General features: G+C 40.6%; 1 protein-coding gene across 1 annotated transcript in view; it reads left to right on the top strand.

Annotated features, from left to right (window-relative positions):
* Window positions 1–6,245: 6,245 nt before the first annotated feature.
* arhgap5 (Rho GTPase activating protein 5) overlaps window positions 6,246–14,473 on the top strand; it is a 35,965-nt gene continuing 27,737 nt past the window's right edge. The window contains exons 1-2 of the mRNA XM_026933860.3: window positions 6,246–6,507; window positions 10,156–14,047. Of these exons, the coding sequence (XP_026789661.3) occupies window positions 10,334–14,047 (3,714 nt within the window). The 5' untranslated portion in view covers window positions 6,246–6,507; window positions 10,156–10,333. The remainder of the gene's footprint in view (window positions 6,508–10,155; window positions 14,048–14,473) is intronic.

Consider the following 14,473-nt stretch of genomic DNA (forward strand, 5'->3'; position numbering starts at 1 on the left):
GGCTCACACCCCTCCCCTTTCTCATCACCCTGCTCACCAGCAGCTAAACACAGAATCATGATACTCTACACACAGAAACCCAACAGTGTCCTGACTAATCTTTTAACAGACTCGCAGCCATAAAATACTTCATTTGTTTATACGTTTATGCCTTTTGTGTGCATTAAGTATTATGTTCTGCCATGTGGTGCTGAACCTGAATTTCACACCTTGGTCCAGACTATGGAAATGCACTGGGGAGGAAATTCAGGCCTATATCTATAAAAGCTATTTCTTCTGTCATATTAAAAACACTCATATAAGTTCACAAACATGATATATAAATGACTATGTCCTTAAACTTTTAATAATTACTCTCTTTCAGTTTACAAACAGAATGACTCCTCATAATGGGACAGACAGCTTTGTTTGAAGTGGCTCTTTGTGTTGTCACTCAAACTTGGTGTCTTTTCTGATGAATGATTGGATGATATCTGCCTTTAGGATCTCTATCACAGTTTAAAGCAAGTAAATGACTCATTTAGAAGAAATGGAGTATGCCTACTTTAAGTATTTTAAGTACTGCGTCACTGTTCTCCATACCATTCTTTTTCCCTTTCAGAACTACTGAACTACTTTCAAAAGCTAGGAACATCAACCACACAAACAACCCTAGAAGGAATCCTTTTTTAAATTTTTTTTTAAAACTTTGACCATAGTACAATATGACATTTACTGTACTGTATGTGTTGAGCTATATCTAGCCTGCTGCATTATGCTGCTGCATACATTACCACACATTTATTACCTATATATTTATTGTTCGTTTTTATTAACAGTAATATTACTGTTACTGTTGTGGCTTTACCCATGGAGTATGAAGCTCTATCCCCATTCATCCCCACTCTCAGTATAGGAATATATTTCATTTTTGTACATGTGATGTACTGTATCACCACTCTTGTTTGGACATGACGAGGCATGAATAATCTGCAGTTCAGGAAATGTTTGGTGAAGGTTAGTGTTGTAGGTATAAGTGTATGATATGAATAGTTTAGTTTATACACACTATGAAATGTATCTGGCAGTAGCTAATAAACAGAAATAACAGTATGAGCCTGCCATAAGGACGTGGAGTGTTTATGTAGTATGTTATAGTCCTAATGGTAAAGTAATATGTTCTTTCACGGTTGAGGATTTTGAAACGTGACATGACTCAGCTGAGGAGTAAAGCTTTTGCTCAGTAAAGTAAGTAAAGCATATAATAGATAGAGAGAGTTCCTGCTTCTGGAGGCTGTGGGAGAAAATCAATAATTACATCAGGGGCTTAGGTTGCACAAGACAGGCCAGAGAGTGATTATGTTAAATGAATTTGAAGCAAAGTGATAAAGAGCTATAGCACATTTTCTGTTTCTCAATACATAAAAAATGATCACAAAGTGTAGGTCAGGACAGATACATGCGCCACAAATGTGTCATTTTGTTTTACGGCACAGTCAATAGTGCAATCCATGAATAATACATCTAAGCTCTACACACAGCATGCTGTCAGAAAAGTCATTAATGAAGGAATTATAAAACTACATTTTCATGGTACTCTTTGTATTTTAAATAAACTAGTACTTTAAATTTTACATGTTCCAAACTAAGTCATGAATAGGAATCAAATTTGAACTGCTGGATCTCTCAGGTTCTCAAAACGAAACTAAAATGGTTTCCATATGGATTATATAGCAGATAAAAATGTATTATTGATTGGGCTTGATTCAGGTGTGACTACTGGAGCCGTGGTGTTTAGGATATGCTAAATAAATTCTCATGAATGATTGATAGCAGATTTCTAAAGCACCAAGCCATACACACTGCAAAACTCTGAATCAGCCAGTTAATATTTGTCTTTCTAAATTCATTTCAACTTGAATTAGGCTTTGGTTTGTTTCAGCAGCTCTCTGCTCAGATGAACTGCAGACAAAAAAAAAACCCTCGCCATTGTTTTGAAAGCCACTTCCTGCATTCCAAAAGGCAAAATGGATCCATCAGGAGAATTGTAAGGAGCTGTAAATTTCAGCAGGACTTTCCTCTTTCGAAACAGCTGGACATCCACACCCTCTTGCAAAAAAAAAAGTACACTGTAAATGGTTTAGCAGAACTTTATGCACATCACTGAAGAGCCGAAAAGCAGATTTGATTCAGCTGAATATGTGTCAGACAGGATGAGTGATGTCACAGGGTATGTCTGAAACTGCATTGCAGTGCTAGCATGCTAGTAGTAGTTTATGTTTTACATATTATTTGCTATAGTAGTGTGTGGTTCGGGACGTAGCCCTCGTCTCCCCATCCCTGGCCCCATGGCAGTGCAGCTGTGGTGCTGCCTAGGATAAATAGCAGCAGCTGGTTCCAATTGCCCTGCATGATCAGGGACTGGAGGGAGAGATGTAAGCATGCATGGGGGGTAGGTGGGTTCGGAGGCCAGTCTGCCCCCCTTTTCTAACCATAATATACACTGAACTCTGATTATGGCTTTCCATTAGGTCAGCTAAAGCAGTCACCAACATTTGAATACTAGTGAACAGGCAGCCTAAAGAGTTTCGGGGAACTTCATTCAGAGCAGATATCTCCCTGACTCTCAGCTGGCCTTATGTCCAGAAAGATGACCTCAATTACATAACTGCCAATTTTAAAGGTCAGAAAATTGCTCAGCTATGTGCTCTTAGGGATAATTACACTGGTCTAGCAGAAAGTGTCTATACACCAGGGGTTGCTCGGTATGGCATTCCAGTACAGCTGACCATGAATCAGCATTGGAAAAAAGTAGGTCCAGGAAATTTGGCTGTAGGGGAGATAAATTAGTCATGGTGATGGAGAATGGAGAGTGAGGGAAGATTTAAAAGAGGCACAGACTGATATAAAGCCTGTCAGCTTTTAAAATAAGCACAAACAATTACAGGTTCGTTAGTGATGGGTCCAACACCACATAATTGACACTGAATCTGATAATTAATGTTGCATGCTTCAGTTAGCAAGATGAGTCAAGATGTGTTTATTGTTCAAGTTTACTGAAGTGAGTGGGAATGGGATATTGCATGTTTTTTCATGTCATGACCAAATCCTAATCTCATTAACTCCATGCACTGGGAATTTCTCTGATGTAACACGTGTGACTCAGCTCGGAAAATTATATCAAAAATGTAAGAACTGTGAAGTTACAAAATATTCACAGTGATCATGGTATTTCAAATGTATTCAGTCATATCAGTACTCATTATTAATTGTTCAGAGTAAAAGTCAGATGATACACTGTATGACCAATGGTTTGTGGACACCTGACCATCACCCCCATATGTGCTTGGTGAACATCCCATTCCAGATTTAGTCCCCTCTTTGCTGTTATAACAACCTCCACTCTTCTGGGTAGGCTTTCCACTAGATTTTGGAGCGTGGCTGTGAGGATTTGCTCATTCAGCCACAACAGCATTAGTGAGGTCAGGCACGGATGTCGGGCAAAGAGGCCTGGGGTGCAGTTGGCGTTCCAATTCATCCCAGTGGTGTTCAGTGGAGTTGAGGTCAGGCATATCAGGCCTCTTAGTTCCAGAGAAGGGAAGTTTTAATGCTACAGCATACAAAGACATTCTAGACAATTGTGTGCTTCCAGCTTTGTGGCAACAGTTTGGGAAAGAACCACATATAGGTGTGATGGTCTGTTGTCCATGTACATATTACATGGACTTACATTCAAATTCCAATCTATGCGTCACTATCACTTAGAATAGACATGTTTTGTGTTTGCTGTAAAGTGAGCGTGTCGCAAAAGTAGTCTCTATTCAACAAGCTACGTCATGTTTTTCTTTTAATGACTGTACTGTTGTACTGTACATACAATAAACATATTTTTTGCTGACAGCAGAGCACTTTCAGTGCAGTTTAATGGCAAAGGGAAACCCCAGATGTTCCGTGTTGTTCTAAGGGCAATGATAAGGGGTTGAATGAGGCGTGTGCCTGTTTGATAACTTACACATTATGCATCACAGAATTTTACACACTAGAGTCTATTTATATTTTTTGTTTGCTGTGATATTCACAGTCCACTAGTCTACTATAAAATGCTCACATTTGCAGACATACACTTCACATACACTTCAGTGAAGAAAGTGAAGTTGAAGGTTGGTGTTAAAATGTTCTGAAGGTTGCACAATAGCTGACAGAAAGGACAGTTGTCAAATACATACAGCATGATGCCTTTTATTCTGGAGAATCCAATGCCTCTGAGAGTAAGTGACCTATAGGCAGAGAAAATACTACCATAATGTACTTATAACCAGCAGATAAATAGGTTGTATAGTTATAAAGTGAGATATTACAGTGCAAAAAAACTTCTTTGTCCTCAAATCGTTTTAAATAAACATTACTGAGCATCATGTCATGACGTGATTCCACTAGCCGTGAATATGATATTGTGAATTCATGCTTTTGGCATAGGAAAGCAAACATACCATATGATCACTTTTCAAGTGGTTAATATGGTTAATATGCTGAGTTAGCTAGCATTTCCTATATACAATGTAAAGGCAGAATGACAATGACGTAACTAATGTGATACTGAAATTAGACTTAAGACTGAAATACTTTTTACTCACGTTAGCCAGTTAATGAGTTCATGTACTACAACTAAACCCATAAATCAATGAATTACATTAAAGATGATCTGGAGGTCACCTGTAGTACAATGAGCTGGAATCGCCTAAGTATATTAAAAAAAGATATTAAAAAATATCTTGTTCCTGTTCTTAATGTCTGATGGCAAAATGCCAGACGACACCACAAGAACCACCACTTGATCTGTAACTAAATGTAATATAAGAATGGTCATGTCTAATTCCCAGAAAACTGTGATATGTAATATTTATACATATATATTATGATAACTTGTGACACTGAATTTAAAAAGTAGTCTCCAGATAAAAAGGGAAATGGCCCAGTTGAGACTTGGAGACATAAGTGGATGGTGTAAACAGGACAGGGTGTCGTGTTCTGCTCAGGCTGTTGTGTACTGCATTTGAATGGCAGAGAGACAGCTGAGCCCACACCCAGAGAAGCTTAAGGGACAATGGGACTGTGGCTTCCACCGATAAATTTAGTAACACATGCTTTTACAAAAACATGGAGGAAGGACTTCAGTGCATCCTGCAAATTTATTCCACAAACAGGTAATGTCTCACACACACACAAAAAAAGAACATCATTTCTGGATGTGAAACTAAATGTGAGAGTTTCGGTGAACAGTTGATAATGTGACTATGTGCTGTGTTCATGTTTTCATGAGTTAAGCTATTTCCTGTGGTTAGACACCTGGCTGAAAAGCTAGGCAAGTAAGTAATATTTAAGGAAGAGGCTTGATGGTATTTATTTGTACGCACTAATACGTGTTATCTACACAAATATGTGCTTTAGCTTTGTATTGCAGGAGACACATTTTCCTTTTTTTGACTGATTAGGCTCAGTTTCACCTGCAGGCTGTTGGAACAACACTATTTTCTGAATAAAATGTCAAAATTATATTTTCAATTACCTAATTATAAATGTGATATATAATTAAATAATTATAAAAAATAATTAAATAAATGTGTATGATTACAAATTTATAACAAAATTAAGAACAACCCAAACAAAATTGACCCTGACTGATACAAAACACTCCTAAACATGGTATAGTTATTTTTGGTTTGAATTACAGAATAGGAAAAAAATTAATGTTGTTTGTACATTAATTATCATGAACACAATAAACAGTAATAAGATATAACTACTATTACTACTAATAATAATAATTACATTTACAATGACTGTAAATATATTTATTATAATAATACATAATACTAATAATAAATGTATAATAAATTATTATTTGTTACATTATTATTATTATTATTAAGATTTATATAATAATAATAACATTTACAATGTAACAAATAATAAATTATTGTAAATTTATTATTATTGTTGTTGTTAATAATAATAATAATAATAATAATAATAATAATACTTGAATTTAACAAATAATAAATTATTGTAAATTTATTATTATTATTATTATTACTATTGTTGTTGTTGTTTGTTTGTTAATATTTAATTGTTGTTGAAGGTAACTGTGAACACGCGCCGCTCCAGCACTGAGCAAAATGGAAAAGTTATAGTGTGTGTGTGTGTGTGTGTGTGTGTGTGTGTGTGTGTGTGTGTGTGTGTGTGAGAGAGAGAGAGAGAGAGAGAGAGAGAGAGATCCATCGGTCGCCATTACCGACTGGAATGAGAGGGGAGGGAGTCAGGCTCGGATTACGCGCATACCAAAAATTCTGTATTAATAAATCCAGAGCAGTCGTGTATGAACTCCAGCGCGGATTAATCCTTCCACCTGAACATCTGGACTATCCTGAATCTCACTGGAAGAGGGAATTACTGGGAATAAAGGGAAATCTTCGGGAATGCCACCTCCTTCCTCTCCGCGGTGTCGGGAGATGGGAGCGACCATGTTAGGTAGGAGAAAGCTTTCGGGAGAGTATCTCCTCCAGCCTGTGTGCTGAGTGTGTGTGTGTGTGTGTGTGGGATGTGTGTTTAAGTCGCGCATTAAGGTCATGGTGTTGTGTGTGTGAACTGTGGCAGTGGGATTTGTACAGATGGACTGCGCTACGTGGGTTAAAACAGCGCAGTGTAACACCAACACTTAGCCAGAGCGAGCTAGCAGGAGCTCTCTCTCTCTCTCTCTCTCTCTCTCTCTCACTGAGGAAGCGTTGCTCGGGCAAGGCCTGGGTCCATGATAACCTTTATTACAGTTAACGATTAACCAAACGCCATGAAACCTGTTTATTTGGATAGTTTGCTTATCATTTACACCGAGTGTCCTCCTTAGCAGCGTCTCTGTATCCACAATTACCTCAGCTGAACCTGTATTCCTGGCGGCTATGCTAGCTAATGAAGGCTACGAGTCAGTCCTACCTATTGGGTCGAAAGGGTGGTATTTCTCCAAGTAGTTAGCCCAGTATGAAGTGGGAATTTATGTGGGTGTGTTTTGCTAGGGAATATTAGGAGTTTTTCGGTTTTGAGTGCGTTGTTAGCGAATGAAGGCTAATTCCTGTGTAGAAAAGTCCTCGCGCTGGAAGTTAGCAGGCGTGGAGCTCTGAACAATACACTCGGCTCACCTCCCATAGACATCAGCTCTCTGGTTACTTTTGTCAATGCCGATCACTTGGTGTTTACAGTCTCTAATTATCCCCCATGAGACGCTAACCCAGCTAGCAACCAAGGTGTATAAAGTGCTAGATTAGCGGCAGACCTCAAATAGCAGCGTTTGGCCAGCAGCGGTTTAACGCCTCATGTCTGTGTAGGAAGGCAGGAGAGCTGAACTAAACACCGTGTCAAAACACTGCGACTCTCCCTCTGACCCATTGTACACAGGCCTGGGATTAGTCAAACACCACAGTTTCCAACCTAAACACAAAACAAACCCCTTCATAATCCACTGACTAGGTTTCCTGCTTTACTAACCTCAGTACTCCAGTCATTGGAACAAATTCTTTCATTTGCTTAAAGACTGTCTCATAGATAGTGTGTGACTAATACCTTAAATATTGCACTCATCAGCCCAGAGTTGAGTGAGCACATTTGCTTCGCACCTCCAGGGTTGGGGGTTCGATTCCCGCCTCCACCCTACGTTCGTGGAGCTTGGATGATCTCACCGTGCTTCAGGGCTTTCCCCCAGTCCAAAGACATGCGTTGTAGGCTGATTGGCGTTTCCAGATTCTCCGTAGTGTGTGTGTGTGTGTGTGTGATTGTGCCCTGTGATGGGTTGGCACCCCATCCAAGGCGTCCCATGCTTTGTGCCCCGAGTCCCCTGGGATAGGTGGTACAGAAAATGGATGGAGGGAGGGATATATTGAAATAGTTGTGATGTGCTTAGTGATTCTGATGCTAATTTGTTGGTTATTTCTGGGAGAAGCTAGCGGGTATGTGCTGCTCTGATGTCCCAGGTGGACACTGTTGAAATAAAAAAAATGTCAGCAATGTCAGATAAGGGATAACGGTCCAGTTTCGCTTTTAGCTCCTAAATACACAACTGAAAGAGCTTCTTATCTCGTTCGCCATTTCCAACAACCTTCAATGTTCTATTAACCAGTTTATAAGTAGTGGAGACAGCAAACGTTGGACTCAGAAGGCAGTGCGGCTATGCAAAGCAATTGCTCTGAGTTATGGGGAAAAAATACTAATACTAAGAAACAGCTAATTAGCAAAGGTAATTAGTGACACGGCTAAAAGCACAATGGTATTGACGCCGTGAATGTTGAAGCTTTGGATCCTTATCAGTTTGAGCAGAGTGCACAGGCGGGGAGGTGAGTGAGCTGGACAGAATCAAGCACTAAAGTGCTGCTGCATCGTTCTCCTTAGATGGAGATGATGCAAAGGCTAATTCCAACTGGCATTGTGGGCAATGTAGGAAACCTTGAACCAAAGCAAAAATGGACCAACTATGTAGGTGAAAGACGTTTAAACTAAAAAACTCAGAATTTCTGATCCTGAAGATACCGTTACCTATAAAGATTAATATGTTAGTCTTTCATGGTGGATATTTTTGTTTAATGCCTCCAGTTGTCTTTGCTGGTTCATTTTGAAGCCATTCAAAAATGGAATTAGCCTTAATAGAGCAAATAAAACATATCACTTTCTCACTGCACTGCTATCTTCCTACCAAATCTGCCATCTTCAAGTTAAACTGAATCAACGCTGGCTTCTTATTCACGCTTTGCTCACTACATAGGGCATAAGATACCAGTATGGTAGAACATATGTAGTGCTCTCTGTGCCTGACAGAACACCATATGAGATTCAGCCATAGGAAATGTCTAACTGCTGGTATTCATGTTGTGTATTTTCATGTTGTGTGACAAGCTTTGCATACAAAGCCCTATGAAAAAAAAAGAACAGTGTGAATTTTGAGTACTACTATACTAATCATGCCCATTACAAGTCAATCATCCCACAACCTCCAAAGAATATTTCCTAATTTTTTTTTTTATTTTTATTTGATGGGGCAGTGAACACGGGTGCTCAAACAGGGTATATAAAATATGGATTAGTAACCACTCTGGACCGTATGGCACTGTTTGGCGAAAGAGTGCTATTAGTCATCCATGACATGGATCGAAGTGTGAAGGCAGTGTTATGTTCATTTTAGAAAGGATTTTATTCTTGACATGTTTTTTTTTTTATATCAGAGAATCCTATGGTTCCACTTCAAATTAGGCAAACTGTTTGAGGCAAACCTTGAATGCCCTTTTTTCTTTCTATTATTAATTTGTGCGTATATTGTGTAGGAACTTTATTAGTAACCAGTAGTACCTAACACGCTGCCATATCTTAATTCAGCATGTTCTAGTCGTGGCCCCACTGTTGTACCGAGAAGTCAGTGGATTGATGGTAAATTGCATTGTACTGAGCACAGTTGGATCATGTTTCCAGGGGCCTCTGTCCATGAATGAGTGCATGTGTTGTCTGGTTAGTTTGTATAATATATGCATTTGTATAATATATGGACACATTTGGTCTGTGTCATAGGTAATGAAAGAAGAAACATGAAATTAAAACGCTTCCGAATCCTTCTGAGTCACGCATACACCCAACCTTTAGGTTCAACCCTGCTTGTACACTCAACCCAATAAAAGTTTGTACAAACTGTATTTACAAATGCATTCATAAATGTGTATGAAAAACATCTAGCTTAACCACCTGTCCCTTTGTGTAAAACCAGGTCAGTGATGAAAGAGGCCAAAAAAGACTGATGTGCGTTACACAACTCCACTACATTCAATCACTTGACTTCAGAGTACAACAGTTGTGCTTTTATGAAAACATCATTCACTACTGACTGTATAAAGTATGACAAATTATTAGGTAGTGTATCTAATACTGCTGAGTGTATGAGGATATGTTCCGATGATATTGTTTTGGTAATATCAGTCTTACTCGCTCTTTGTTCCTCTCTCTCTTTGAAATGTACTGTATATAAAGATGGTCTGTTGCTATAATAGAGTTTGATTTGCAGGTGAATTAGTATCTTTATTGACAATGACTCCACTGTCGTATTTTTGGTGATATGTGTATGCTGATGTGCTGTCCTTTTATATATTGCAGGTAGGTGATGCCCGAGGAGAAGCACAGCTGCTCCATAACCAACGATCCAGAGGAAAGGAATATCCACATCTGTTCAGAGCGAGAAATGAAAATGCATCACCAGTAGCCAATGGAACTTTATCCTTGCCTTGCTGGCAGACTTTGCTGAGAGTAACAAGGCAATGAGAGGGGCTGTATAATGGCCAAGAACAAAGAGCCCCGTCCACCGACGTACACTATCAGTGTAGTTGGGCTCTCAGGCACTGAGAAAGAAAAAGGCAACTGTGGTGTGGGCAAGTCCTGCCTATGCAACAGATACGTGCGTCCCAGCGCGGACAGCTACTACTCAGAGCACACTTCTGTGTTGAGCACAATCGACTTTGGAGGTCGTGTGGTGAACAATGATCACTTCCTGTACTGGGGGGAAGTGTTACACAGAGGAGACGATGGCCTTGACTGTCGAATTCAAGTCATCGAACAGACTGAATTTATTGACGACCAGACCTTTTTGCCTCATCGGAGCACAAATTTGCAACCCTACTCTAAGCGGGCTGCGACTACAAAGCTGCAGTCTGCTGAAAAACTGATGTATATTTGCACAGATCAGCTTGGCTTGGAGCAGGATTTTGATCAGAAGCAGATGCCTGATGGAAAGCTTAATATCGACGGTTTTGTCTTGTGCATAGATGTAAGCAAAGGATGCAACAGAAAATTTGATGACCAGATGAAATTTGTCAATAGCCTGTACTCACAAATTGCCAAGTCAAAAAAACCCATTATCATTGCTGCAACGAAATGTGATTCGTGTGTAGAGCAATACTTACGGGATGTCCAGACTTTTGCTGCAAGCAAAAAGAATCTTCTGGTGGTTGAGACATCGGCTCTGTCATCTGTCAACGTGGACCTCTGTTTTAATGCGCTAACCCAGCAAATGGACAAAACACGAGGTAAACCCAAAATTATCCCATACTTGGAGGCTTACAAAGCTCAGAGACAATTAGTAGCCACAGTCACGGTCAAGTTTGAAAAGCTTATTGTTCAGTCTGTCCGAGATTATCACACGAGCTGGAAAGTTGTGAGCAACTCATTGAAAAACCATCCAGACTACGAGGAATACATTAATTTGGAAGGTACTCGGAAAGCTAGAAACACCTTTTCGAAGCATATTGAACAGCTGAGACAAGAGCATATCAAGAAGAGAAGAGACGATTATCTCTCCAGTTTGCCAAAAGTTCTTAACAAAATGCTTAACAACTTGGAAGAGATTGAGAACCTGAGCTGGACAGATGCTCAGAACCTGTTAAAAAGCAAGAATGAATTTCAGTACTACTTTGTTGTGCTGGAGCAAACCCCATGGGATGAGACAGACCATGTTAACAAAACAGATGACAGAAGAGTCCCCTTTGACATCCTTAAAACGGCAGAAGGTGAGAGGATTTTCCAAAACCATGTCCAGCATTTGATATCTGAAAAGAGGCGACTCGAAATGAAGGAAAAATTCAAGAAGACACTGGAGCGAGTGCATTTCATAAGTCCTGGCCAACCGTGGGAAGAGATTATATGTTTCGTCATGGAGGACGAGGCATACAAGTATATCACAGAAGCTGATCGCAGAGACGTGTATGCGCTGCATCAGCAGGAAATAGTTGAAGGGGCCAAAGAGGAGTTTCAGGAAATGCTATTTGAGCATGCCGAGCTGTTTTATGACTTGGATTTGAATGCCACCCCAAGTTGTGATAAGATGAGCGAAATCCACACTGTACTCAACGAGGAGCCCAGATACAGAGCTCTACAGAAACTTGCCCCAGATAGGGAGTCCCTTTTACTGAAACACATCGGATTTGTTTATCATCCCACCAAAGAGACGTGTCTGAGTGGTGTGAGCTGTGTGGATCTGAAAGTTGAGCAGGTGCTTGCAAATAGGCTGGTTCAGTTGGACCACGGTCGCACTAATCTGTACTACAACAGTTCCAATCTTGATAAAGTGAACTTGTGTCTTCTTGGCCGTGAAGGACTAGCTCAAGAACTTGCTAATGAAATAAAAGCTCAGTCCACAGATGATGAATATACCCTTGATGGTAAGATCTATGAATTGGAACTTTTATCTGTTGATGTAAATTCTCCCATGCTTTTGAACCATTCCTGGCTATCAAATTTCAAACCTCATGGGTTCTTCTGTGTCTTCAGTTCAATAGAGTCACTTAATTACATTGGCGATCGCATAAGCCGAATCCGAGCTGAGATTTCTCAGGGCAGAAGAGACAGATTTGCCCATCCATCGCCATTTATTCTAATCTTAGCAGGTCAGCGAGACAGTGTTTGCAAAAACATGCCTATTTTAAGGCATCAGGGCCAACAGCTTGCTAATAAGCTACAGTGCACATTCATAGACATGCCCTCTGGGACCTTTCCCCGAAAGTTTAACGAGTCTCAAATAAAACAAGCGCTCAGAGCAGTCCTAGAAGGCCTAAAGCACAATTTTGACTTGATGAGTCCCGTGCCCTCCATCAAAGATTTGTCTGAAACAGATTTGCGAATAGTTATGTGTGCCATGTGCGGAGATCCATTCAGCGTGGATCTTATTCTCTCACCTTTTCTGGATTCACATTCCTGTAGTGCTGGTCAGCCTGGTCAGAGCAACACCCTGTACCTCGACAAAATCATTGGTGACAGTCGTAGGCGCATACAAGTCACTGTCCTCTCTTACCACTCCTCAATTGGAATCAGAAAGGATGAATTGGTGCATGGATATATACTTGTCTACTCAGCAAAACGAAAGGCTTCCATGGCTATGTTGCGGGCATTCTTGGCAGAGGTCCAAGATGTCATTCCGGTCCAAATGGTGGCTATAACGGACAGCCAGGCTGATTTCTTTGAGAATGAGGCAATCAAGGAGCTGATGACTGAAGGGGAACACATTGCTACAGAAATCACAGCCAAATTTACAGCACTCTACTCGTTGTCTCAGTACCACAGGCAAACGGAAGTGTTCACACCATTTTTCAATGAAGTACTTGAGAAAAAGAACAGTATAGAGAGCTCCTTCATGTTTGATAGCACACGGGACCATGGCACCTCTGAAGATGTCTTCCCTCAGTCACCACACAACCATTCACCAGCGTACTCTTATTACCCTGACTCTGAAGATGATGCTGAGGGACCGCCACCTTATAGCCCTATAGGGGATGATGTACAGCTGCTGCCCACCCCTAGTGAAAGAAAGTATAAAATTGACTTGGAAGGGAACGAGTACCCTGTCCATAGCACACCCGTAGGTGATCATGAACGCAACCACAAAGTGCCTCCCCCAGTGAGACCTAAACCTGTGCTAAACAAGCCTAATGTTAAGAAGCTGGACCCCAACCTTTTGAAGACCATTGAAGCTGGAATGAAGGCCAGCAGGAGAACACGAGGTCCAGTTATGGTCCATGATGACCTTGAGGTGGCTGACAATTATGCAGATCCAGCAGACACTCTCCCCAAATCAAAAGGTTTCAACGATGACATTTACGCTGTTCCAGAGGACACCCATAGCAGGATAGTCAAGATGCGCAACTCATTTGGTGGCCATCATGGTTTTTATGGTGATGAGGAGAATGGTTTTGACCGTACATTGAAGTCACAGGGTAGCAGGCGACCATCTAAATACAAACATCGATCAAAGATCCTTTTCAGCAAGACAAAAGCGTATCATAGACGAGTGCACTCTGATGTCAGTGATGATGAATCAGGGCCGGCAGTGCAGAAGAAGAAAAAAGGCAGGGGTAACCGTGGAAGTGAAGAGGACCCTTTACTTTCACCTGTGGATCCATGGAAAGGAGGGATAGACAATCCAGCCATCACTTCAGACCCAGAGCAGGATGACAAGAAGTTGAAGAAAAAGAAAGCAGCAAAAAACAAGGAACCGAAAAAGGTAAGCTGGCATATTTATTTTTACATTTCAGTTTATGAGATGCACAGTGACGCAGCAGGTATCGTTGCTGCCTCACTGCATTTTTGGTTTCAGCTCAGGTTCCTGACTGTGTGGAGTTTCATGTTTGGTTTCGCATGGGTTTCCTCTGGTTTCTCCGGTATCCCCCCGCTGTCCGAAAAAACAGGCACGTAGGAGGATTGGCTACACTAAATTGCCCATGTGTGAATGTGTGTGTATGGTGCAATGGACTGGCAGCCCATCCGGAGTGTATTCTCCCACCTTGCGCCCAGTATTCCCGGGAGAGGCGCAGGATTCATCCCAACCCTGACCTGGATAAAGCTGTTACTGAAGATAAATTTCAGTTTATGCTTAAAAATCATTCTTTACCAAATATTTCCATCAATGGTTCAGAACTTTTGAATGTTT

Source organism: Pangasianodon hypophthalmus, chromosome 10 (assembly GCF_027358585.1).
Source record: "Pangasianodon hypophthalmus isolate fPanHyp1 chromosome 10, fPanHyp1.pri, whole genome shotgun sequence".
NCBI classification, from domain to species: domain Eukaryota; kingdom Metazoa; phylum Chordata; class Actinopteri; order Siluriformes; family Pangasiidae; genus Pangasianodon; species Pangasianodon hypophthalmus.